At 47.0% G+C, this 27,456-nt stretch overlaps 2 protein-coding genes across 3 annotated transcripts in view; both read right to left on the bottom strand.

The window, feature by feature from the left end:
* Nucleotides 1-3,511, bottom strand: part of LOC119970637 — a 142,674-nt gene extending 139,163 nt beyond the window's left edge. The window contains exon 1 of the mRNA XM_038805569.1: nucleotides 3,299-3,511. Within this exon, the coding sequence (XP_038661497.1) occupies nucleotides 3,299-3,432 (134 nt within the window). The 5' untranslated portion in view covers nucleotides 3,433-3,511. The remainder of the gene's footprint in view (nucleotides 1-3,298) is intronic.
* Nucleotides 3,512-23,710: 20,199 nt separating this feature from the next.
* The window catches only part of tent2 (terminal nucleotidyltransferase 2), a 111,086-nt gene continuing 107,340 nt past the window's right edge, over nucleotides 23,711-27,456 (bottom strand). For both annotated transcript variants that reach the window (XM_038805567.1, XM_038805566.1), the window contains one exon: nucleotides 23,711-25,922. In XM_038805567.1, coding sequence (XP_038661495.1) covers nucleotides 25,842-25,922 — 81 coding nt within the window. In that variant the 3' untranslated portion in view covers nucleotides 23,711-25,841. The remainder of the gene's footprint in view (nucleotides 25,923-27,456) is intronic.

Below are 27,456 nucleotides of genomic sequence, written 5' to 3'. Positions count from 1 at the left end.
TCGCAACAGTAGTGAGCGAATACGCAAATTCGACCGTACCTGCCACCTCCACTGTGAGAACCATTTAATTCACAAGTATGGTGACATCAAAATTGAATACAAGGCTTGCTGGGCATGAGAAAAAGGGCAGCATATGAAAGCAGAAAATACTTGATGATGGGCCAGGCTTGTTTGTTGCCTTATCTTTTGCTTATTGGTGCTGATCATCCTGTTGTGCATTTCTAGAAATTCCTGTTTTAATTACCAATTTCCAATCTTCACTTTCTTTCTTATCTTCATCATGGCTTGGAGCCAGTGTTGCAAATGCTTTAACTCCCACTTCCATTATCATGACTGATCTTTGTGGATTTTGCATGGGAGACTTTTGTCCATGGATTAAATCATGGCACTGAGATTAAATTTTAAATATTCAGTTTAATTACCAGTGTATGCTCACATTGCTAACTAGAGGCAAGTTCGCAGAATCATGGAATGGTTACAACAAAGCGGAGGCCCTTCGGCCTGTAGAGCCTATGCTGGCCCTCTGCAAGAGCAACTCAACTAAATCCCACTCCTCGCTTTTTCCTGATAGACCTGCAAATGTTTCCTCTTCAAGTGTTTATCCAATCCCAGTTTCAAAGCCTCCACCACATTCTCCGGCAATACATATCAGCTCCTAATATTTTAAAAGATTTTTTTTTGCTCATGTCACCAGCAGTTACTTTGCCAATCTCTTTAAATCTGTGTCCTCTGGTTCTCAACCCTTCCACCAAAGTTTCTCTCCTATTCTGCCCAGACCCCCATGATTTTGAACACCTCTAATCAAATCCCCTCTCTACATTCTCTCCTCCAAGGAGATCAGCTCCAGAAACTGGAGTTGGATTAAAAGTTGTACAACAGACTAAAGAAATGATTTGTTTCATATACCAGACCATGAATAACACTACTATTCAAGTCAATTATCGGATGTTTCAGTCCTTATCATACAACCTCATTACGGAACGGGCTAGAGCTTTTCAAAGCGTGAGTCGCGACCAGCGGGTAGGTTGAGGATGAGTGTGGGGAATGACATGGAGCCATCGGTCACAGCATTCTCATGGTGGTCCTATTTGTGGGAGAAGCACTCAACGGCGGCTATTGGCATGTTTATCGAGAATGGCGGCCGCTGCCTTTTAAATAAGGAGTAAATTAGGCTGTGTGCAGTCTTCTGACTAGAAGCAGCAGCAGTGAGTAGGTCACGAGACCTGCACGTACACTTGACGTCAAGTGCCCGATATGTACGTGCTTTTGCCGCCTAATCGCCATGGAGAGCTTCTTCCATTTTCTAGCTGCTGGCAAGAAAGGCATGAGGACTGTGAAAGTGAATTATTTTCTTAAAAGTAAGACATGGCCAGAGACACAAATAGGCTGTGTACCTATTGGCCAGAATCTCACAAATAAATCTCCTGGAGAGAGCTGCTCAGGCGAGTCCATAGCAGGACAGAGGAGTGTAAGTGGTACCTCGGTACAGATCTCCAGAGCCTTTGGTTAACAGCTTACAAAAAATAAACTTAACTCGGGAACAAAGCTGTAGAAAGATGATTTCTTGAAGTTTTTTCAATTGTGCCAATTCAAATATGGACGCAAAGCCCATGTGTGTTATAAGCAGATAAGTACTGGAAAAGGAGGAATTACTAAGCGGCATCGTGACACAGTGGTTGGCACTGTTGCTTCACAGTGCCAGGGACCCAGGTTTGATTCCTGGCTTGCGTCACTACCAGTGCGGAGTCTGCACGTTCTCCCAGTGTCTGCGTGGGTTTCCTCTGGGTACTCCGGTTTCCTCCCACAAGTCCTGAAACTGCTTGTTAGGTGAACTGGGCATTCTGAACTCTCCCACAGTGTACCCGAACAGGAGCCGTAGTGTGGCGACTAGGGGATTTTCACAGTAATGTCATTGCAGTGTTAATGTAAGCCTACTTGTGACACTAATAATGATTATCTTAATTAAGAGAAGAGGTGGCTGAAATATTCCTTTTGAGGTCGAGACCCCACAGTCAATTATTAACTTACAATTGACTCCAAATGAAAGACTACGGTGCTGTACCCGACCTGTGATAGCACATTAAAAACACACCAAAAGCCCATGTGGCTGTTGGAAATCTGGAGTAGCATCTCCGAGGAGTATCAAGTGCTGAGTAAAACAAGCATTGTGTTATTATTGCTCTTCCCAACAACCTACATGTCTGAGGCTTGATTTTCCATTGTGACAAAGATTAAGATGGCACAAAGGAACTGGCTGATGTCTTCACCCCTATATGCGCACTGCCTTTTCCTCCTGTGAGCCTGATGGTGTGAGATCATGAGGATCAGGTTCCTCTTTTGAATTAAAGGTAAGCGAACAGGGCATGTGTCGCGAAGGTCAGCTGGTTGGCAAGTGTCGCGGGAAAAATAACGTTTGAAAGACATTGGGCTAGAGTTGCATATCCTCCAGTATCGGCTGGCAAATTCCAGGAATTGAAGATAAGCATGGCAGTACAAGTGGATAGCACTGTGGCTTCACAGTGCCAGGGTCCCGGGTTCGATTTCACGCTGGGTCACTGCCTGTGCGGAGTCTGCACGTTCTCCCCGTGTCTGTGTGGGTTTCCTCCGGGTGCTCCGGTTTCCTCCCCTAGTCCAAAGACGTGCAGGTTAGGGGGATTGGCCATGATAAATTGCCCTTAGTGACCAAAAAGGATACGGGGCTAGGGTGGAAGTGAGGGCTTAAGTGGGTCCGTGCAGACTCGATGGGCCGAATGGCCTCCTTCTGCACTGTATGTTCTATGTTCTCATAAATCTCCAGGACACTGTTGTCTTCAATCCAGGAGAAACATCAAGTTCATTTTTTTTGTCATTTTCTTTGAACATTTCTCTATATCAGATATAAAAACACTGAAAATGTGTGTGTGTTTGTGTTGGGGGGGGGGGGGGGGGAGACGTGGAAGCCGTTTGGTTAACAACCAAGCACCATCCAATTGGGTTATGAGTCTTCTTCTCGCCCACAAAGTGTCATCCGACAACGGCATTCCGTTTAATGCAAAATTATTTTGGTTCTAGCAGACAGCTAGTAGGAGGGGCAGAGATGCGATGGTATCTGGTGTCTGAGTCACTTTAAATAGCCAACGGTACAAACACTGCCACTGCCAAACTGCAGGCGAGGAGCCTGAGCAAAGTTAATTTGATTGCCACACAATTGCACTTGACACCATTTTTACAACCTTTCCCAGCACCATTCACCGTGGCAAATTAGCCCCAAATTGCCCCCCATCCTGACTAAACTGGTTTCCCCTGTAAATTCCGTTACCTTTCCCCAAGTTCTTCCTCCTCCTCCGTCTCCAACTCTCCACCTTCACACGTTTCATCCTCCAGCGTGAAGGAGATTTCTGGCTCCATTTTATCGGGGCTTTCTGCAGGAAAGCAAGCTTCCAAGTTTTCCATTTTCGCTCCTATTTCCTGTTGCACTGCCAGTTTAATGGAGAGACTCTAGAAGCCCGGTCATTGCAGAGCCCAGGTTCCCTGACTCAGGGCACTCTTTAAATAGAAATGTCAGCGCCAACAAATAGGGACTCCCCTTGCCTCCCGAACCTGCCGTCCCCTGGGTCCTAAAGCCCACCAGAACCCAAATAGATCACACAAGACAATTCCGGCCCACATCTTAGTCCATTCAACCTGATTATTTTAACATTGCCAGCCATCGCAGCATCGACCCTTAACTGCTGGTATGTTCTACACGGGCGTTCCCTACATTCAAAAAAAAGTATACTAACTTAAAGCCATGTCTCCCATCTCTAGCCCCACGGTTTAAAGTAATCCTAGAAACCCTACAGTGCAGAAGGAACTCATTCAGCCCATGGAGTCTGCACCGACCCTCCGAAAGAGCACGCCACTCTTCTGTCCACCCCACCCCCTAACCCGCACATCCCTGGATACTCAAGGGGCAATTTGTCATGGCCAATCCACCTCACCCACAAACCTTTGGACTGTGGGAGGAAACAAAGCCCCGGAAGGAAACCCACACAGACACGGGGAGAATGTGGAAATTCCACAGTCACCAAAGGCCAGAATCGAACTTGGGGGTCAAGTGCTGTGAGGCAGCAGTGATAACCACTGTACCACCATTGTAAATTAACTTTTTCTCCAGTCTTGCCTGTTCATTAATAGGCTGAAAGGTGCTAACTCAAACCTCTGACAATGGGGCTCAGCTCATCTCCACACTCTTTCCAGTTCATAAATATCTAACTGGAAATTGGGGGCAGAATTTAAAGCGTGGTGCAATTTAGGGCACCAGAATATTTCACAGCCTCCCAACATTAAATTTAAACCACTTCTAATTGCAACAATTATTTTGAGATATGCTGACACTGAAAGTGAATTTGAACACAGGTACCATTCAACTCACCAAAGTGGCTGGTCTCCCCAATACAAGGGGCAGCATGGTGGTTAGCATAAATGCTTCACAGCTCCAGGGTCCCAGGTTCGATTCCCAGCTGGGTCACTGTCTGTGCGGAGTCTGCACGTCCTCCCCGTGTGTGCGTGGGTTTCCTCCCACAGTCCAAAGATGTGCGGGTTAGGTGGATTGGCCATGCTAAATTGCCCGTAGTGTCCTAAAAAGTAAGGTTAAAGTAAGGTTTGTTGGGTTACGGGTACAGGGTGGATACGTGGGTTTGAGTAGGGTGATCATTGCTCGGCACAACATCGAGGGCCGAAGGGCCTGTTCTGTGCTGTACTGTTCTATATCTATATCCAGGCCTAAGAATCAATTATCCGATCCTGCAAATTCCTAAGTGTACACATCACCAACACTCTGTCCTGGTCCACCCACATTGATTCTATGACCAAAAAAGTACAATAGCGCCTATACTTTCTCAGGAAACTAAGGAAATTCGACATGTCCACATTGAGTCTTACCAATTTTTACAGATGCCCCCTCACCATAGAAAGCACCCTATCTGGCTGCATCACAGCCTAGTATGGTAACTGCTCGGCCCAAGACCGAAATAAACTACAGAGAGTCGTGAACACAGCCCAGTCCATCACGCGCACCCACCTCCCATCCATTGACTCGGTCTACACCTCCCGCTGCCTTGGGAAAGTGGGCAGCATAATGAAAGACCACTCCCATCCGGGTTATTCTCTCTTCCAACCTCTTCCATCGGGCAGGAGATACAAAAGCCTGAGAACACACACTGACAGATTCAAAAACAGCTTCTTCCCCGCTGTTATCAGACTCCTGTATGACACTTATGGACTGAACTGATCTCTTAACGCATTTTCTCTACTGAGTAGTACTACACTCCGTATACTTCACTTGATGTCTGTGTCTATGTACATTGTGTATTTTTGTATGTCCTATGTTTTTTCATGGATTGAATGATGTGTCTGGAATTTATGCAGAACAATACTTTTTCCTGTACCTCAGTACATGTGACAATAAATCCAAATCTAACCCTTCACGAACAGACTCCTGGACCTTGCTCCAATCTATCCCCAAAAGATCCAAGGAATTCTGTCTCCTTTTGCAGTGTTGCCATTCCTCAGGTTTGCTGCTCTGAAATACTGCCAATTGTGACACCTACCCTCCATGTTGCCAGACATCTCCACTGTACGGCCTTGCCCCGACACAATCCCCTACCCCCTTCCCATGCAAATCCTCAATTCTGACACCCCATGGATGCTCAGATACTCCCTATTGCTGGCAGCTGTTTCTTCAACTCCTTGTGCCGCAGTTCGAATGTATGTAGAATCGCTCAGCGTCCTTAAATATTTATTTCAGCATACAACTTGGAGGATGACTTTTTAAATAATTTTAATTGTCACAAGTAGGCTTACATTAACACTGCAGTGAAGTTACTGTGAAAAGCTCCTAGTCACCACATTACAGTGCCTGTTCGGTTACACAGAGGAAGAATTCAGAATGTCCAATTTACCTAACAAGCACATCTTTCGGGACTTGTGGGAGGAAACCGGAGCAAACACACAGACACAGGGAGAACGTGCAGACAGTGACCCAAGCCTGGAATCGAACCTGGGACCTTGGTGCTGCAAAACAATAGTGCTAACCACTGTGCTACTTGATGCACGATCAATTGCACAAAGACTCAGATTGGGTACAACTGTGGCTTTATTGCAGTCAGATTGGATTGGATTGGATTGGATTTGTTTATTGTCACGTGTACCGAGGTACAGTGAAAAGTATTTTTCTGCAAGCAGCTCAACAGACCATTCAGTACATGGGAAGAAAAGGGAATTAAACAGAATTCAAGAAAATACATGAGAATACATAATAGGGCAACACAATATATACAATGTAACTACATAAGCATTGGCATCGGATGAAGCATACAGGGTGTAGTGTTAATGAGGTCAGTCCATAAGAGGGTCATTTAGGAGTCTGGTGACAGTGGGGAAGAAGCTGTTTTTGAGTCTGTTCGTGCGTGTTCTCAGACTTCTGAATCTCCTGCCCGATGGAAGAAGTTGGAAAAGTGAGTAAGCCAGGTGGGAGGGATCCTTGATTATGCTGCCTGCTTTCCCCCGGCAGCGGGAGGTGTAGATGGAATCAATGGATGGGAGGCAGGTTCGTGTGATGGACTGGGCGGTATTCACGACCCTCTGAAGTTCCTTGCGGTCCTGGGCCGAGCAGTTGCCATACCAGGCTGTGATGCAGCCCGATAGGATGCTCTCTATAGTGCATCTGTAAAAGTTGGTAAGGGTTAATGTGGACATGCCGAATTTCCTTAGTTTCCTGAGGAAGTATAGGCGCTGTTGTGCTTTCTTGGTGATAGCGTCGACGTGAGTGGACCAGGATAGATTTTTGGTGATGTGCACCCCTAGGAATTTGAAACTGCTCACCATCTCTACCTCGGCTCCGTTGATGCTGACAGGGGTGTGTACAGTACTTTGCTTCCTGAAGTCGATGACCAGCTCTTTAGTTTTGCTGGCATTGAGGGAGAGATTGTTGTCGTTACACCACTCTATCTCCCTCTATCTCCCTATCTCTATCTCCCTCCTGTATCTCCCTCTATCTCCCTCCTGGAGTTCTCTATCTCCCTCCTGTATTCGGACTCGTCGTTATTCGAGATCCGGCCCACTATGGTCGTATCGTCAGCAAACTTGTAGATGGAGTTGGAACCAAGTTTTACCATGCAGTCGTGTGTACAGGGAGTAGAGTAGGGGGCTAAGTACGCAGCCTCGTGGGGCACTGGTATTGAGGACTATTGTGGAGGAGGTGTTGGTGTTCATTCTTACTGACCGTGGTCTGTTGGTCAGAAAGTCAAGGATCCAGTTGCAGAGTGGAGAGCCAAGTCCTAGGTTTTGGAGCTTTGATATGAGCTTGGCTGGGATTATGGTGTTGAAGGCGGAGCTGTAGTCAATAAATAGGAGTCTGATGTAGGAGTCCTTGTTTTCGAGATGCTCTAGGGATGAGTGTAGGGCCAGGGAAATGGCGTCTGATGTGGGCCGGTTGCGACGGTATGCGAATTGAAGTGGGTCAGGGCGTTCCGGGAGTATGGAAGTGATGCGCTTCATGATCAGCCTCTCGAAGCACTTCATTACAACTGACGTCAGGGCCACCGGGCGGTAGTCATTGAGGCACGTTGTCTGGTTCTTCTTTGGTACCGGTATGATGGTGGTCTTCTTGAAGCAGGTGGGAACCTCGGAGTGGAGTAGGGATAGGTTAAAGATGTCTGTGAATACCTCTGCCAGCTGGTATGCGCAGGCTCTGAGTGCACGACCAGGGATCCCGTCCGGGCCCATCGCCTTCCGTGGGTTCACTTTCAGGAAGGCCGATCTGACTTCGGAAACTGTGATGGTGGGTATGGGTGAATTATGGGTTGCTGGGGCGCTCGATAGCGGATTGTTGGTTACCTGCTCAAACCGAGCATAGAATGCATTAAGTTCATCGGGGAGGGGTGCGCTGCTGCCAGAGATACTGCTCGGCTTCGCTTTGTAGCCCGTTATGTTGTTTAGTCCTTGCCACAACCGCCGAGAGTCTGTCTGTGACTCTAGCTTAGTTTGATATTCTCTCTTGGCATCTCGGATGGCTTTGCGGAGGTCGTACCTGGATTTCTTGTATAGGACAGGGTCGTCTGCCTTGAACGCCTCAGATCTGTCCTTCAGTAGGGAGTCAATCTTGCGGTTGAGCCATGGTTTCCGGTTGGGGAACATACGTACTGCTTTCTTTGGCACGCAGTCGTCCACACATTTGCTGATGAAGTCTGTGACGGTGGTGACATACTCATTTAAGTTAGTCGCTGAGTTCTTAAATATGGACCAGTCCACTGTGTGGCCTCCTGCTGCAGATGGCGAAATGGCAGATCAATGGAGGACACGCATATTTATACAGCTCCTACTGGGCGGAGCCACCTGGCAGGGGCTACCAGCGAACCTGTAGTACCGGTTCTACCTTGCATCCCCTAATACAGGTGTACACAGTGGTTCACCACATTCACCCCCTGTTAAAAATGAGTCCAGCGGGGGTGGTGTTGAGAATTATGTACAGTGTCTTAGAAAAGTGGGGTAGAGAAAAAAGTCCATTTTGACGGAGGTTCAGTCGATCCGGTGCTTTGACGATTTGCTTGGAGCGATGTAACGGTGCTGGCGATGTCGGGGCTGGTGTCACCAATGTTGGTGCTGGCAGTGCTGGTGCTGGCCTGCTGTCGGATGGCTCCGGGAGAGTGCCGAAATCTTCTTCGTCCTCTTCCGTGGGCAGGGGAAGGAGGGATGGACCTGGTGGGGTTAATGTTGGTAGCGCCGGGGGAGGGGAGGATGGCGCCTGGGTGGGGAAGTGTGTTTGGTTGGAACCCGACGGTGCCAGGTCCCTGAGGGAGACAGTATCTTGGCGGCCGTCGGGGACCTCCATGTAGGCATACTGGGGGTTGGCATGGAGCAAGTGTACCCTGTCCACCAACGGGTCCACCTTGTGGAGTCGGACATCCTTTGGAGCAGGACCGGTCCTGGAGCTGCGAGCCAAGTTGGGAGTGACACCCCAGATGTGGACTTCCTGGGGAAGGTTAAAAGACGTTTATGGGGTGTGTTATTCGTAGTGGTGACCGGATGGAGTGTAGTGCATTAGGAAGGACCTCCTGTCAGCGGGAGGCTGGGATGTTTCTGGACCGTAGGGCCAGCTGGACGGCCCTCCATACCGTCCCGTTCTCCCTCTCTACCTGCCCGTTTCCCCGGGGGTTGTAGCTGGTCGTCCGGCTGGAGGCGATACCCCTGCTGAGCAGGAACTGATGCAGCTCATCACTCATGAATGAGGATCCCCTGTCACTGTGGATGTAGGCGGGGAAACCGAACAGAGCGAAGATTGTGTTGAGGGCCTTGATGACGGTGGCAAACGTCATATCGGGGCATGGGATGGCGAAGGGGAATCTGGAGTACTCATCGACCACACTGAGAATATACGTGTTGCGGTCGGTGGAGGGGAGGGGCCCTTTGAAATCCACGCTGAGGTGTTCAAAGGGGCGGGAGGCCTTCACCAGGTGCGCACGGTCCGGCCGGTAGAAGTGCGGTTTGCACTCCGCACACACCTGGCAATCCCTGGTGACTGTCCGTACTTCCTCGACGGAGTAGGGCAGGTTGCGAGCCTTGACGAGGTGGTACAGTCGTGTGACCCCCGGGTGACAAAGGCTGTCGTGTAGGGCCCGGAGTCGATCTACTTGTGCGCTGGCACATGTACCTCGGGAGAGGGCGTCTGGGGGCTCGTTGAGCTTGCCGGGGCGATACAAAATCTCGTAATTATAGGTGCAGAGCTCAATTCTCCACAGCAAGACTTTATCGTTTTTGATCTTGCCCCGCTGCGTGTTGTTGAACATGAAGGCTACCGACCGTTGGTCAGTGAGGAGAGCGAATCTCCTGCCGGCCAGGTAATGCCTCCAATGCCGCACAGCTTCAACGATGGCCTGGGCCTCTTTCGATGGATGAGTACCGAATTTCTGAGGCATGAATGGTGCGGGAAAAGAATGCCACGGGTCTGCATGCCTGATTTAGAGTGGCGGCAAGGGCGACATCTGAAGCATCGCTTTCTACTTGGAAGGGCAGTGTCTCGTCTACTGCGTGCATCCCGGCCTTGGCTATGTCAGCTCTGATACAGGCGAAGGCAGGTTGTGTCTCGGCCGTGAGGGGAAATTGGATGGACTGTATGAGTGGGCGGGCCTTATCCGCATAGTTTGGGACCCACTGAGTGTAGTACGAAAAGAACCCCAGGCAGCGTTTGAGGGCCTTGGGTCAGTGGGGGAGGGGAAGCTCCATGAGGGGGCGCATGCGGTCGGGAACGGGCCCCAGAAGTCCGTTCTGGACTACATAGCCGATGATGGCTAAGCTGGTCATGCTGAACACACACTTCTCTTTATTATACGTAAGGTTGAGAAGAGTGGCGGTGCGGTGGAATTTAGTGAGGTTGGCATCGTGGTCCTGCTGATCATGGCCGCAGATGGTGACATTATCCAAGTACGGAAATGTGGCCCGCAAACTGTACCGGTCGGCCATTCGGTCCATCTCCCTTTGGAAGACTGAGACCCCGTTAGTGACGCCGAAGGGAACCCTAAGAAAGTGATAGAGCCGACCGTCCGCCTCGAAGGCAGTGTATGGACAGTCCAATTTACGGATGGGGAGCTGGTGGTAGGCGGATTTCAGGTCAATTGTTGAGAAGACCCGGTACTGCGCAATCTGATTGACCATATCAGATATGCGTGGGAGGGGGTACGCGTTGAGCTGCGTGTACCGATTGATTGTCTGGCTATAGTCCAGGACCATTCTGTGTTTCTCCCCAGTTTTAACTACTCCCACTTGGGCTCTCCAGGGGATGTTGCTGGCATCGATGATACCTTCCCGAAGCAGCCTCTGGACCTCGGACCGTAAAGGTTGTACCGTCTGCTCCTGGTGGCAACGGGTTTGCAATCCGAAGTTAGATTGGCAAAGAGGGAGGTGGGGGGTCAACCTTTAGGGTTGCGAGGCCGCAAACGGTGAGTGGAGGTAGGGGCCCACCGAATTTGAGGGTGAGGCTCGAGCTTGCACTTGAAATCCAGGCCCAGCAATACTGCAGCGCAGAGATTAGGAAGGACATAGAGACGGAAACTGCTGAATTCCAATCCCTGGACTGTGAGATAGACCGTGCAGCACCCTTGGATCGGGACAGAGTGGGATCCGAGGGCAGGGATTGTCAGGGTGAACCGCGAAGGAGCAGTGCCTTACCGTATCGGGTGTATGAAGCTTTTGGTGCTCCCGGAGTCCAGCAGGCAAGAGGTCACGTGGCCATTGATTTTCACCGTTGTCGAAGCGGTGGCCAGGTTATGTGGACGAGATTGGTCCAGCGTAATTGAGGCGAGCTGCAGGTGGTCGTCAAAGGTTTCAGACGGAGAGCGTTGGCGGCCCAGGTCGTGGGATGTCGTTGGCGTTTCTGCACCGTGGGGAAGACAAGATGGCGGTGTCCAGACGTCCTGCGGGAACAAAATGGCGGCGGCCACTGCGGGGGCGGGACAAGATGGCGGCGCCCATGGGCCGCACGTTAGTGGAGCTGGGCAAGATGGCGGCACCCATGAGCCGCACGTGGACTGAGCGGAAGGAGATGGCGGCACCCACTGGCTACACATGGCCCCGGGAGGAGAAGATGGCAGCGCCCAGTGTGCGTTTGGCAGAGGGGATGGGGCGATAGCGGCGACTGCGCGGGCCTGGCACACTGCGGCAAAGTGGCCCTTTTTGTTACAAGACTTGCAAGTGGCTGCGCGGGCCGGGCAGCATTGGCGGGGGTGCTTCTGTTGGCCACAGAAGTAGCAGCGGGGACCCCCAGGGTGCGCGGATTGGCATGCGGCGCAGGCGTATTGACTAGGCAGGGCCCTGGCTGGGGTGGTCATTTGCGGGGTCCAAGAGGGATATGAGGGGTGGGCCGCGCGGCGAGGGGGGTAGGCCTGAACATTACGGGAGGCGACTGTTATGGAGAGCGCTAATGATTTTGTCTCCGTTAGGTCGAGTGTGGTCCCTTCTAGCAGCCGTTGTCGGATGAGGTCCGACCCAATCCCCGTTCCGAACGCATCGTGCATGAGGAGATTAGAATGTTCGGTGGCCGTAACGGCCTGACAGTCACAGTCCTGGACGAGTGGGATTAGGGCCCGCCAGAAGTCTTCGATGGACTCACCAGGGAGTTGAGAGCGAGTGGCGAGTACGAGCTTGGCGAAGAGTGTGTTTGCTTTCCACGCATAGTTCTCTTTTAGGAGTGCCATTCCTTTCGTGTAATTCGGGGTGTCCTGGATCAATGGGAACACGCTTGAGCTCAACCTGGAATACAGCTCCTGTATCTTCTGAGCCTCCGTTGGTGTGGGGGTCGCTGCGTTGATGTAAGCCTCGAAGCAAGCTAGCCAGTGATTAAAGTCCTTTCTGGCGTCGGGCGAGTGCGGATCCAGTTGCAGGCGATCTGGTTTGATTCTGATATCCATCTTGTTGAAAATCTGACTGTAATAAATTGATGCACGATCAATTGCACAAGGACTCAGATTGGGTACAACTGTGGCTTTATTGCAGTCAGATGCGTGGCCTCCTGCTGCAGCTGGTGAAATAGCAGATCAATGGAGGACACGCATATTTATACAGCTCCTACTGGGCGGAGCCAGCTGGCAGGGGCTATTGGCGAACCTGTAGTACCGGTTCGACCTTACATCCCCAGCTCCAGGGTTCCAGGTTCGATTCTGGTTTGGGTCACTGTCTGTGCGGTGTGCGTGGGTTTCCTCCGCAAGCTCTGGTTTCCTCCCACAGTCCAAAGATGTGCAGGTTAGGTGGATTAGCCATGATAAATTGCCCTTGGTGTCCAAAATTGCCCTTAGTGTTGGGTAGGGTAACTGGTTTATGGGGATAGGGTGGAGGTGTTGACCTTGGGTAGGGTGCTCTTTCCAAGAGCCGGTGCTGACTCGATGGGCCGAATGGTCTCCTTCTGCATTGTAAATTCTACGATAATACAGGTGTACAGTGGTTCACCACACTACTGTGCCGCCCAGTCTCCATCCACCATTAAAACTTCAGATTTTTCTTTTTCCTATAATGCACCCACAATCCCTGGAATTAATTTGAAACATTTTTTCCCTCACAGGTACTAAAATATTGCCAGAGGAAAAGCAATATGTGAAAGAAAGACAAAAAGCTTGGCACATTTTCAGATGCCACAACATCTGAAACAGCAATTGTGCATAAAAGATGCATTCATCAACAGCCTTTCAGAGAAACGTCAGCCTTTCAGAGTTATCTTGCTGGATATAACAATTTTGAAATTGCAATTTGTGGTTGCTTTGGGAAGAGCCATTTTTATTCCATTGAATCTCTACAATGCAGGAGGCGGACACTCAGACCATCGAGTCCGGATTGTAGCCACCTGGGGTGGCCACTGCCCAACACAAAATGGAAGATTACAAAGAATGCAGGGAAAATGGGCATGTTGCAAAAGCAAGCAGCTTGCAAAAGCGCTTGTGTATTCTGACTGCTGCAGAAACCAGACAGCACTGTGAAAAAAAATAAGTTAGCATACTAATGAGGCAATACCCGGTGATTCCCAGGTACAATGGAAACAAGTTAACTGAAATCGCTACATTGAATAGAAGGCCAGACTTCTCAGCGCCAAGAGAAGTCCAAAACAATAAGCCCCAAGAACCGCCCAGTGATCGAGGGACTGCCCCATTATTGGGAAAATTCAAATCAATCGATTGGGAAGAGACCCAATTGATTGCGAGTGTATAGAGGGTCTGCCCAGGTGGGCGCGAGACCCTGGGAGAGGTATAAGACAGAGACCCCGACCCCAGCTCGCTCTCTTGACCAGCTCCTCTTAGCCAACCTCTCCTTGACCAGCTCTCTCAGCCGGCCCTTCCAACAAGAACACCTTTGTAGCAGCTCTCGAACTTGACCACAGAGAGGAGAGGCCTGGTCAGCAGCCACCATCAAGTAAATGTCATACAACGCACGCTACGAGAGTAGATACTCCTGACTCCTTTAGTCCACACCGACTGGAAGCCTGCGGATCCAGGACAAAGCTAGAGGCCGTTGTTCCCTGATCTGGCAGTTCCCTTATTCCAGATAAGTATTGGCCTGTTAGTGGTAGGATTAGCCTAGTCTTGTAGTTTTATATGCATAATTAGTAGATAACTGTATTATAATAAACATGTCTTGTTGAACTTACTAACTGGTGTATGGAGTTATTGGTCTGAACTTGAAACTTGTGGTGGTATCTTAACGATACCTGACGACTCTCGAGCTAAAGAACGAAACAGAGCCAAATTGAGTGTAAAGCACACTCACCCAGAACGAGCAACAGGATTGACCCACCGAAAGAGCACCCTGCCTTGGCCCATTCCCCCACCCTATCCATGTAACCCCACATAGCCTGGGATAGGAAGCCAGAGCACCTGGAGGAAACCCACACAGACATGGGAGAACGTGCAAACTCCTCACAGTCACCCGAAGTCGGAATCGAACCCGGGAACTGGCGCTGAAAGGCAGCAGTGCTAACCACTGTGCCGCCCCATTCAGCCAATCTCAAACCAACAAGCTGGAGCAGCATCCCTCTTGGCATTTAGGCTTACCAGCAACATGTCAATGTGGTCCAGGAATCAAAATTGTTCCAACAGGCAGAGGTTCCATTTCGTGCACCAATAACTCCAAAGTGTCGATCCCACATAAAAACATCTCAAATATCCAGAGGACTGGGCTATAAGGATGCAGAAGTTAGGCTGCAGCAGCTTTACAAAACACTGATTGGACCCCACTTGAAATACTGAGAGCAGATCTGGGCATCACGCCTTAGGAAGGATATTCTGGACTTGAGGGAGTGCAACGCAAGTTTACAACAATGATACCTGGACTTCAGGAGTTAAATTATGAGGAGAGATGAAAATAGTTCTGTTTCCTAGAATTTAGAAGGTTAAGGGGTAATCTGGTGGAAGTCTTCAAGATATGTGGAGTTTATGTGGACTTTGCACTTTCGCTCCATGTCTGCACGGGTTTCCACCGGGTGCTCCAGTTTCCTCCCCTAGTTCAAAGATGTGCAGTTTAGGTGGATTGGCCTTGCTAACATGCCCTTTAGTATCCAAAAACGTGCAGGTTAGGTGGGGTTATGAACATGGAGTCGCAGGTGGACAGGGTGGTGAAGAAGGCGTTCAGCATGCTAGGTTTTCTTGGCCAGAATATTGAAATCAATGGGATGTCTTGTTGAAGTTGTACAAGACATTGGTAAGACCACAGATAATAATAATAATTGCTTATTGTCAGAAGTAGGCTTCAATGAAGTTGCTGTGAAAAGCTCCATATGGAATACTGCGTTCAGTTCTGGTCACCCTATTATAGGAAATATATTGTTAAACTAGAAAGAGTGCTAAAGAGATTTACAAGGTTGCTACAAACTAGGACTTGATGGTATGAGTTATAAGGAGAGCCTGGGAGTTTTTTTTCTCCTGGAGAGGAAGAACCTTAGGGTTGATCTTATATTGGTCTATAAAATAATGAGGAACATAGATGAGGTAGATAGTCAACATATTTTCCCAAAGGCAGAGGAGTCTAGAACTAGAGGGCATAGGCTTAAGGTGTGGGGAGAGATACAAAAGAGATCAGAGGGGAAATTTCTTCCACAGAGGGTGATGAGCAAATGGAATGGGCTGCCAGAGGCAGTGGTAGAGGCAGGTACAATTTTGTCTTTTAAAAAGCAGTTAGACAGTTACATGGGCAGGGTGGGGATAGAGGGATATAGGCCAAGTGCAGGCAAGTGGGGCTAGCTTAGTGACAGAAACTGGGCGGCATGGGCAAGCTTGGCTGAAGGGCCTGTTTCCATGCTGTAAATATCTATGACTCTATGAATAGGCTTAGGTAAGTTGCTCTTCTAGAGGGTCAGCGGCATCAATGGACCGAATGGGCTCCTTCTGCCTTGTGGAAATTCTAATGTTTATATATTGACAGGAAAAGACAGGGTAGATAAAGATAAACTGTTCCCACTGGTTGGAGATTCTAGAACTAGAGGGCATAGTCTAAAAATTCAGGCCAGACCATTCAGGAGAGATGTTAGGAAGCACTTCTACATACAAAGGAAGTCTCTTCTATAAACAGCAATTGATGCTGGATCAGTTGTTAATTTTAAATCAGTTTTTGTTTTGCGAGGTCTGAAGGGATATGGGCCAATGGTAGGTATATCGAGTTAGGACACAGATTAGCCATGATCTCATTGAATGGCAAAGTAGGCTCGAGGGGCCGAATTGCTTACAAAGTCCTATGTTCCAAAGTCTAACACTGTCATCTACTCTACAATGTAGATGATTGCTCTGGAATGTCCTGGAGACAAGAAGCAGGACAATTTTAATCTGGCTACTTATCGTCCCATTAGTCTACGCTCGATCATCAGTGGTTTTCAGGGGCTGGTTTAGCACAGTGGGCTAAACAGCTGGCTTGTAATGCAGAACAAGGCCAGCAGTGTGGGTTCAATTCCCACACCGGCCTCCCTGAACAGGCGCTGGAATGTGGCGACTAGGGGCTTTTCACAGTAACTTCATTGAAATCTACTTGTGACAATAATCAATTATTATTCCACTGGAACAATAGAGGCTGAGGGGAGACCTGATATTGGTCTACAAAATTATGAGAGGCATAGACAGTGTGGATAATCAGTGGAAGTGCCAATTACAAGGGGGCACAGGTTCAAGGTGAGAGGGGGAAGGTTTAAGGGAGATGTGCAGGGTACATTTTTCACGCAGAGAGTGGTGGGTGCCTGGAACGCGCTGCCAGAGGATGTGGTGGAAGGAGGCACATTAGCAACATTTAAGAGGCATCTGGATGGGTACATGAATAGAGAGAAAATAGAGGAATTTTGACCGAGTAAAGACAGAAGGTTTGAGATCATGATTGGCACAGACTTGGAGGGCCGAAGGGCCTGTTCCTGCGCTGTACTTTTCATTGTTCTTTGATGGAAGATATCATTGCTAGTGGTTCAAGTATCACTTGCATAACAGTAAGCTGCTCATCGATGCTCACTTTGGGTTCTCCCATGGCCACTCAGCTCCTGAACTCATTACAGCCTTGGTCCAAAACATGGGCCACAGAGCTTAACTTGAGGTGTGGGGAGAGTGACTTCCTTGGGATTAGGTCAACATTTGACTGATTGTGGCAACAAGTAGACCATGAAAAATTGAAGTCAATGGGAATTAGGAAAAACTATCCACTGGTTAGAGTCAAAATTAACACCAAGGAAAATGGTTGTGGTTGTTGAAGGCAATTATCTCAGTCCCACAACATCGCTGAATTTCCTCAGGTTAATGTCCTAGGCTCAATCATCCGCTACTACTTCATCAATTAACTCCTCTTCATCATATGGCCAGAAATGGAGATGTTCGCTGTTGATTGCACAATGCTTAGCACCATTTGCACCGTCTCAGATATAGAAGCAATCCATGCCCATATGCAGCAAAACCTGGATAATGTGCAGGCTGGGACTAATAAATGGGAAGTAACAATCATGCTACACAAGAGCAATGCAATGCTCAGCTTCAATAAGAGAATCCAATCCTCATCCCATGAAATTCAGCAGGGGTACCATCACTAAACCCCCATCATCAATATGAGGAGGAAGGGTCCATTGAACTAGCCATATAAATACTGTGGCTACAAAAGCAGGTCAGAGGCTGGAAATTCTGCATTGGAAACTTGCTTCCTAAACCTGTTCACCAACTCTCCAGAGCTCGTCGACCAGGCGAGTGCAGCTCTAACAACTCAAGCTCAACACCAATCAGAACAATTCAGGCTGCTCATCCTCCACCACCGTAACAATTCACTCTCTCCAAACCAGCAACACACAATGGCAGCAGTGTGCATCATATAAAAGATATACTGCAGCAGCTCATCGAAGCTCTTTTGGCAGCACCTTCCGAACCCATGACCACTACCACCTAAACACAAAGTCTGCAGATGTATTGGAACACCACCACACACAAGTTCCTCTCCAAGTCGCACACCAACCTGACTTGGAACTATATCAGTTCCTTCACCGTCTCTGCGTAACATTCCTGGAACTCCCTTCCTTACGCCCATTTTGGGTGTACCGACACCAGATGAAGTGCGGCAGTTCAAAAAGCAGTTCACCACGACCTTCTCAAGCATAGTTAGTTACAAATGAGAAAGCAAGTATTCTATTACTGTACTTATTCTTCTGATGCATTTTGAATGGTACTCAACACTAAATTAGTAGGGCAGCACGGTGGCACAGTGGTTAGCATTGCTGCCTCACGGCGCCAAGGTCCCAGGTTCAATCCCAGCTCTGGGTCACTGTCCGTATGGAGTTCGTACATTCTCCCCGTGTTTGCGTGGGTTTCACCCCCACAACCCAAAAGATGTGCCATGTAGGTGGATTGACCACGCTAAATCCAGCAGGGCGGAGCTACTGATTGGCGGTTCCGGGGACATTTGCATACGTGCAGTGCGGTCAGCGTAATTTGAAGGTGCACCTGTGCAAGAGACCAGAGTTGTTCAAGTGAAGGAAAGCATCCAGCAGAGAGCAGCAGAGCAGAGCTACTGATTGGCTGTTCTGGGGAGATTTGTATACGTGCAGTGCTGTCAGCGTAATTTGAAGCAGGTTTGTGAAGGTGCTGTTGTCAAGTGACAGTTAAACCTGAAACACTTCCTCAGTGTTTCCCTCCCTACCCCCTCCTCTAACCAAAAAAAAAACAACCGTGGTTGTCGGGAAGGTAAGTTTATCTCTTTAAAAACTTACCTTGAAGGGTGACATCACAGCAAAGCAGTGACCTGATTGGCTGGTAAGGAAAGTGCTCCAATTATCAGTAGCTGGGAGAAATTTAACTCTGTGTTGGTGAGTATTGTGATTGGTAAGTAAAATCTTTATTCCTTTCACTTATTAATTATTTGATATTATATTTGTTGTCAGTTAAGGTAAAGGGTAAAAATGGCAGAAGATCCCAGACCCGTGTTATGCACCTCGTGCTCAATGTGGGAGTTCAGGGACGCGGCCGATGCCCCCAACTCCTTCATGTGCGGGAAGTGTCCAGCTGCAGCTCCTGTTAGACCGCATGATGGTTCTGGAGCTGCGGATGGACTCACTTTGGAGCATCAGCGATGCTGAGGAGGTTGTGGATAGCACATTCAGTGAGTTGGTCACACCGCAGATTAGGATTGGTGAGGGGGACAGGGAATGGGTGACCAAAAGGCAAAGAGAGAGCAGGAAGGCAGTGCAGGTGTCCCCTGCGGTCATCTCCCTCCAAAACAGGTATACCGTTTTGGATACTGTTGGGGGAAGATGACTCACCAGGGGAAGGCAGTAGTAGCCAGGCTCATGGCACCGTGGCTGGCTCTGCTGTACAGAAGGGCAGGAAAAAGACTGGCAGGGCTATAGTCATAGGGGATTCAATCGTAAGGAGAGTAGACAGGCGTTTCTGTGGTCGAAAACGAGACTCTCGAATGGTATGTTGCCTCCCAGGTGCACGGGTCAGGGATGTCTCAGATCAGCTGCAGGACATACTGAAGGGGGAGGGTGAACAGCCAGTTGTTGTGCTGCATATAGGCACCAACGATATAGGTAAAAAACGGGATGAGGTCCTACAATCAGAATTTAGGGAGTTAGGAGATGTTAAAAAGTAGGACCTCAAAGATAGTAATCTCAAGATTGCTACCAGTGCCACGAAACAGTCAGAGTAGAAATTTAAGAATAGTCAGAATGAATAGGTGGCTTGAGAGATGGCGCAGGAGGGAGGGGTTCAGATTTTTGGGACATTGGAACTGGTTCTGGGGGTGGTGGGACCATTACAAATTGATGGTCTACACCTGGGCAGGACTGGAACCAATGTCCTCGGGGGTGCTTTTGCTAACACTGTTGGGGAGGTTTTAAACTAATGTGGCAGGGGGATGGGAACGAGATTAGGAAGTTAGAGGTCAGTAAAGAAGCAGCAACTAAAGCCAGTAAGGTACTGGATAATAAACTCAATGTGACTAAGGGGAAGAGTAGACAGGGAAGAGATGATGATCGCAAAAGGACAGGTGGTCTGAGGTGCATTTGTTTTAATGCGAGAAGTGTAGCAGGGAAGGCAGATGAATTTAGGGCTTGGATTAGTACCTGGGAATATGATGTTATTGGTATTACTGAGACTTGGTTGAGGGATGGGCAAGACTGGCAACTAAATATCCCAGGGTATAGATGCTTCAGGAGGGATAGAGAGAGAGAGTTAAAAGGGGTGGAGGAGTTGCATTACTGGTTAGAGATGATATCACAGCTGTGATTAAGGAGGGCACGATGGAGGATTCGAGCACTGAGGCAATATGGATAGAGCTAAGCAATAGGAAGGGTGCAGTAACATTGTTGGGACTTTACTACAGGCCTCTCAAAAGCAAGCGTGAAGTAGAGGTACAAATATGTAGACAGATTATAGAACAATGTAGGAGCAATAGGGTGGTTGTGATGGGAGATTTTAACTTCCCCAACATTGAATGGGACTCTTGTAGTGTTGGAGGTGTAGATGGAGCAGAATTTGTAAAGAGCATCCAGGAGAGTTTTTTAGAGCAGTATGTAAATAGTCCAACTCGGGAAGGGGCCATACTGGACCTGGTATTGGGGATTGATCCCGGCCTGGTGGTTGACATTTCAGTCAGCGATTACTTTGGGAATAGCGATCACAATTCCATAAGTTTTAGAATACTCATGGAGAAAGACGAGAGTGGTCCTAAAGGAAGAGTGCTAAATTGGGGAAAGGCCAACTATAAGAAAATTCAGCAGGAGCTCGGGAATGTGGATTGGGAGCAGCTGTTTAAGGGTAAATCCACATTTGAAATTCGGGAGTCTTTTAAGGAAAGGTTGATTAGAGTGCAGGACAGACATGTTCCTGTGAAAATGAGATAGAAATGGCAAGATTAGAGAACCATGGATGACGGGTGGAATTGTGAGCAAACACTCATTAGCATTTTGCAAGCAGCAAAACCAGTTTCTGGCCAGGTGGAATGATCTCCAACCAAAGGTGATAATTGGCAGAACGTTTACATACTAATGAGGCCAGTCCAGATCTAGGCACACACAATGGGCAACATTTGGGTTTGAATAAGGATACTTTAAGTGGATGTCCAACAGAGCGGCACCAGAAGTATCCACTAGAGAAACCGCCCCACCATCGAGAAAGACCCTCACATTGGAGGAATTCAAAAGATATCGATTGAAGCGATCCAATCGATACCTGAAGTAAAGCCCGCCCAGGAAGAGGGAAGGACATTGGGGACCCCTAGTAAAAATAGACCCCCACACATGGTCCTGTCTGTTGTTTCGTGCTCCGGCTTGACCAAGACCTCCAACGTGTATCCTGACTCCAGCCGTTGAGCACCAAGCCGCCGAACCGTAAGTGCCAATACGACGCTCGCTACGCGAACCAAGCCCACTAGACCCCCAGTGACCAGCATAGCCAAGATGAAATAAGAAGCATACATAAGATCGAGGCGACTCAAAACTGATGAAGCTTTGGAGGAATATCGGGAAAGTAGGACAAATCTCAAATGCGCAATAAAGAGGGCGAAAAGGGGTCATGAAATATCTTTGGCTAACAGATTAAGGAAAATCCCAAAGCCTTTTATTCGTATATAAGGAGCAAGAGGGTAACTAGAGAAAGGATTGGCCCACTCAAAGACAAAAGAGGGAATTTATGCGTGGAGTCAGAGGAAATGAGTGAGATTCTTAATGAGTACTTTGCATCGGTATTCACCAAGGAGAGGGACATGATGGATGTTGAGGCTAGGGATGGATGTTTAAATACTCTAGGTCATGTCGGCATAAGGAAGGGAGAAGTTTTGGGTATTCTAAAAGGCATTAAGGTGGACAAGTCCCCAGGACCGGATGGGATCTATCCCAGGTTACTGAGGGAAGCGAGGGACGAAATAGCTGGGGCCTTAACAGATATCTTTTCAGCATCCTTGACCATGGGCGAGGTCCCGGAGGACTGGAGAATTGCTAATGTTGTCCCTTTGTTTAAGAAGGGTAGCAGGGATAATCCAGGGAATTATAGACCTGTGAGCTTGACGTCAGTGGTAGGCAAACTGTTGGAGAAGATACTGAGGGATAAGTCTATTTTCTTCCAGATGTGAATAGATCCTATCAGTGATAGGCAGCCTGGTTTTGTGCAGGGAAGGTCATGTCTTACAAACCTAATATAATTCTTTGAGGAAGTGACAAAGTTAATTGATGAGGGAAGGGCTGTAGATGTCATATACATGGACTTCAGTAAAGCATTTGATAAAGTTTCCCATGGCAGGTTGCTGGAAAAAGTGAAGTTGTATGGGGTTCAGGGTGTACTAGCTAGATGGATAAACAACTGGCTGGGCAACAGGAGACAGAGAGTAGTGGTGGGAGTGTCTCAAAATGGAGAAAGGTGACTAGTGGTGTTCCACAGGGATCCGTGCTCGGACCACTGTTGTTTGTGATATACATGAATGATCTGGACGAAGGTATAAGTGGTCTGATGAGCAAGTTTGCAGATAATACTAAGATTGGTGGAGTTGCAGATAGTGAGGCGGACTGTCAGAGAACACAGCAAAATATAGATAGATTGGAGATTTGGGCAGAGAAATGGCAGATGGAGTTCAATCCAGGCAAATGCGAGGTGATGCATTTTGGAAGATCTAACTCAAGAGCAGACTATATGGTCAATGGAAGAGTCCTGGGGAAAATTGATGTCGAGAGAGATCTGGGAGTTCAGGTCCATTGTAACCTGAAGGTGGCAACGCAGGTCGATAGAGTGGTCAAGAAGGCATACAGCATGCTTGCTTCCATCGGACGGGGTATTGAGTACAAGAGTCGGCAGGTCATGTTACAGTTGTATCGGACTTTGGTTAGGCCACATTTGGAATACTGCGTGCAGTTCTGTTCGCCACATTACCAGAAGGATGTGGATGCTTTAGAGAGGGTGCAGAGGAGGTTCACCAGGATGTTGCCTGGTATGGAGGGTGCTAGCTATGAAGAAAGGTTGAGTAGATTAGGATTATTTTCATTGGAAAGACGGAGGTTGAGGGGAGACCTGATTGAGGTCTACAAAATTGAGAGGTATGGACAGGGTGGATAGCAACAAGCTTTTTTCAAGAGTGGGGGTGTCAATTACAAGGGGTCACGATTTCAAGGTGAGAGGGGAAAAGTTTAAGGGAGATGTGCGTGGAAAGTGTTTTACACAGAGTGTGGTGGGAATGTTGCCAGCGGAGGTGGTAGAGGTGGGTACGATAGCATCATTTAAGATGCATCTGGACAGATATATGAACGGGTGGGGAACAGAGAGAAGTAGACCTTGGAAAATAGGCAACAGGTTTAGATAAAGGATCTGGATTGGCGCAGGCTGGGAGGGCCGAAGGGCCTGTTCCTGTGCTGTAATTTTCTTTGTTCTAAATTGCCCCTTAATTGGAAAAAAATAATTGGGTACTCTAAATTTAAAAAAACCCCACTAAATTAGTTGTTTGAAAGCCAGACTGTTAGTGTATGACTGCTGATTAGAGAGCTAGGAGGGTATGGAAATAAGCCATACTCTTTCCGTGTACATGCTAACAGTAAAAAGGCTTGCTGCTAGTGCAGCTATGTAACATACTAATAATCACCTTTAGTCAAGTTGCGGTTCAAAGGAAGGGTATGCAGATCTATGGAAGCTTTTGCTTTGGGTATAGTAAAAACTACTGGGGAGTAACCAAAATTGTTACACTTCCTCTAGAAAAACAAAGTAAAACTTGCAATTAACAACAGTAGAACAGTGTAACAGAAATATTTATTTATTTATTTACAGTGTAATTCATGCCATTTTATGGAAATCACTTGGTCCAGACAAGTTAATAAGGAATGGCTGCTGCAATAAACCTTGAATCTCTTGCAAAGAATTACTTCCATACCAACTGAGGCCAAATAATTGTGCGAAAATGTGCTTTGCTAACCAGACATTATATATTTCTATAACAAACAAAAATGAGAACATTCACTAAGTTTGGTTGTCACACATTACATTTATGTTTTAGAATGGTAGATTTAAAAATACTTAATCAATAATTTGAGATTACTATTTTTAAAACATCTTATTTACTTATTATTCTAACTCAAGGAAATTCAACTGATCAGTGACAAATTCAAACTTTTCCCTCATCATCTTTACGTGCTTTTTCCATTATCTTCAATTAGAAGTGATTTTGTCAAAATTATATTTGTTGCCTAGCCTTCATTAGTCATCCTTTGCACAAGCATGTAAAGGTAATTGCAACCTTGTAACTTAATACTATGGTCTTGGCTTGAATCAATTATGCGGATGATTTGGCCTCTGTTTACTTGCATTCCTCTGTAAAAAATAAAAATAATTTAATCACAAAATATTTTTAAAGGAGGGAAACCTGAAATGGTAATATGATCCAGAAATAGTATAAAACTTTAGCTCCAGTTATAAAGTTGCTACAAATTCAAATTGGAAAGCTTTTCAACTTGGGTGAGGCCATATACACAGTACAAAGCCGAGTATTACAATGTTACCTGGTAAGCCAGTGTAACATTGATTTGAGGCTACTCTGCAACAAAATAATTGGCAGCAAAATAATTGAGTCGGTGACTGTGCAAACACAACTAATAATGCAAATTACTCTGTGGTCTAAAAGCGGCTTGATTTTTCAATTCATAATAATGCAAGTTGTCTCATGGTAATTGAGTCAAACTGCATCTGAGCACCAAGTTCAAAAATGCTAGTGTCGGCTACCAGTTACAGTTGCTAGTTTGTAATTGCTGAAACCAATGTAATTTACAGCAGGTTGGAAGTTGAATCAATAGCCATGTAAAAGTAGTACAATATTTCTCTGTAAATGCTTAATTCAGCAAGTTTTTCCATATGCAAACTTTATTTAAATTTAGACAATATACAAAATACAAAAGGGAATTTCAAAAGAAAAACAATATATAGAACATAGCAAAGACTGATTTCCATACTTTGTACAATAAACTTGGACAGCAATAAACATAAAAGGAACAAGTTAATTACTTAAAAAGACAGCACTTTTTGAATTTGGCCTCCAGAATGGTTCAATAAATAAACTGAAAAAACCTCATCTTTCACCAACATTTTGCGTAGCATCCTACAAGATGTATTTTCTGTTTTGATTTTATTCATAGTAAATAAAGGAAGATTTAGATGGCATTGTGTTTGAATGAAGCTTTATTTGATGTCCAGGAACAAAGGATTAGACTATGAAAACGCATTTGCTCAGTATATGTTACATAGAGTAACAATAATTGGGGGGTGGGTGGAAATGGATAAATATGTATTCTTAATCTGCGAAAGGGGCAACAATTATTGTTAGAGTGGAACAGGACACCTTTTAACTCAAAAGTTAAAGTTTACTACAGTTATAACACTGCAAATAATAGCCCTGCCACCATTCAAAATAGTGCAATGGAGATGGTGCATTTGCTAAACTTTCTACTATTCATCATTTCTCATATCCTTCCCACTCACTTATCCCGTTCCAAATTGCACAAACCGAACTTTTGCAGCAAATCCATTAGAATCACTTAAGTAAATGTTTTACCTTTTGAGGATTCAGAAGGATCTTTCAAAAGACTGTTTTAATAATCATCTGTCCTTAATTCTAGGATTCTATTCTTCAGTGTTATTATGTAGGCTTCATTGCCAGCTTGTTGCGACAAATGTAGGAAACAAAAAAGACAAAAAAAATCCATAGTTTTTGTTGCCACATAAAAGCCAAAAAAAAAGTTAGAAATCAGACAAGTTTTTAAATGAAATCATCACTGCCAGACGAAATCCTTCCATTGATGGAAGCATCGGTGTTTGTTCGCAATAGGATTTCCACTTTTCTTCAAGACACGCCCTGCATTTAGAGACAGTCCGTCATCTTCCCCCACACTCTGTTGTTGCCGCTGCTGGTAGGATGCTGAACAAGTCTCTCCTTTCTTTAAGCTTGTGCCACGACTAAAAAAGAAAATCATACCCGAATCACTGCATCTTGCATATATTTCATGGCTATTATTAAAAACACAACTATGTACCGGATCAACTTGGGCACAATAGTACAGTCAGAGACATTGGAAGTTCAAGTCACACAATAGTAAGGTGTGAAACTGAAAAATAAAATTCTGGTAAATTATGGCCTGGTGCAAAAACCATGCGTTTGTCGTAAAAATGCAACTGGTTAATTTTTGCATCAGGTAAATGTGCAAAGACCTTCTCAAAAACAAGATTAATTAAATATTATTAAACAGAAATCTGATATTAACTGAAATCAATTGAGACAAAGTGTGTTATGTTGGGTAAACACCTTACAAGCTGCTGGGCTAACATAAAAAAAATATATACTTCTGGAATTTTTATATTAAAAATATACAACCAAAACAATCACAACACCAATATCAAAAATTACAAATAACAAAGTAACAGAACCGCTTAACCCAAACAGAAATACAACCACAACCCCCCCCCCTCCCCCCACTAACAGCGACCTATTCCTTAAAGTGCAAAAGGAAAGGCTGCCATCTAAGGTAGAACCCTCCAATCGACCCCCTCACTGTAAATTTGGCCTTCTTGAGGCACAGAATCTCCATCAAGTCATCTAGCCATGCCGAGGTACTACTGTTCAGTAGAATTTGTCTCTGAGCAATCAGCGAGGCAGAGATCTGCCCTGCGCCCTTCCTCAGCTCTGGCTGATCAGAGACCCCAGATATATTCACCAGCGGACAGGGCTCTAAATCAATATTTAGGATTGCCGATGTGGTGCTAAAGAAAGACATTTAAAAACATACCAATTTGGGACAGAACCAGAACATGTGCATATGATTCACAGGCCCGCTCGAACACCGCTCACACCTGTCCTCAACCCCCTCAAAACATCGCCTCATTTTGGCATGGCAAGGTGTGCCCTGAACACCACCATGAGCTCACCTATCGGGGCCTGCTCCTCCCCCATCTATCGGGGCCTGCTCCTCCCCCATCTATCGGGGCCTGCTCCTCCCCCATCTATCGGGGCCTGCTCCTCCCCCATCTATCGGGGCCTGCTCCTCCCCCATCTATCGTCGGGGCCTGCTCCTCCCCAATCTATCGGGGCCTGCTCTCCCACCATCTATCGGGGCCTGCTCCTCCCCATCGATCGGGGCCTGCTCCTCCCCCATCTATCGGGGCCTGCTCCTCCCCCATCTGTTGGGGCCTGCTCCTCCCCCATCTGTCCCGGACGGGGTACCCTCTTCCTGCCCTGTGAAGGAAAGAATCCTCTCCAATAAAGTAAATGATGGCGCCACTGGAAAATGTCCTACGAACAAAATCCAGTACTTGGAGGTAATTTGGCAGCGACCCGCCCCCCTCCATCTGCATATTCCCCTCTGTAAGAACCCTCCTCTAAATTTGAGGAGCTCTCTCCTAGCCCAGAGAAAGCCCGTTATGACCTGCTCCAACACCCGAAAAAGCGACTTTGGCAGAAAGACTGGGTGGCATTGAAACAAAAAGTCGCATCAAT

This window comes from Scyliorhinus canicula, chromosome 8 (assembly GCF_902713615.1).
Source record: "Scyliorhinus canicula chromosome 8, sScyCan1.1, whole genome shotgun sequence".
In the NCBI taxonomy this organism is placed as follows: domain Eukaryota; kingdom Metazoa; phylum Chordata; class Chondrichthyes; order Carcharhiniformes; family Scyliorhinidae; genus Scyliorhinus; species Scyliorhinus canicula.
Note: the sequence above shows the minus strand (reverse complement) of the source record. Positions and strands in the feature narration are given on the sequence as shown.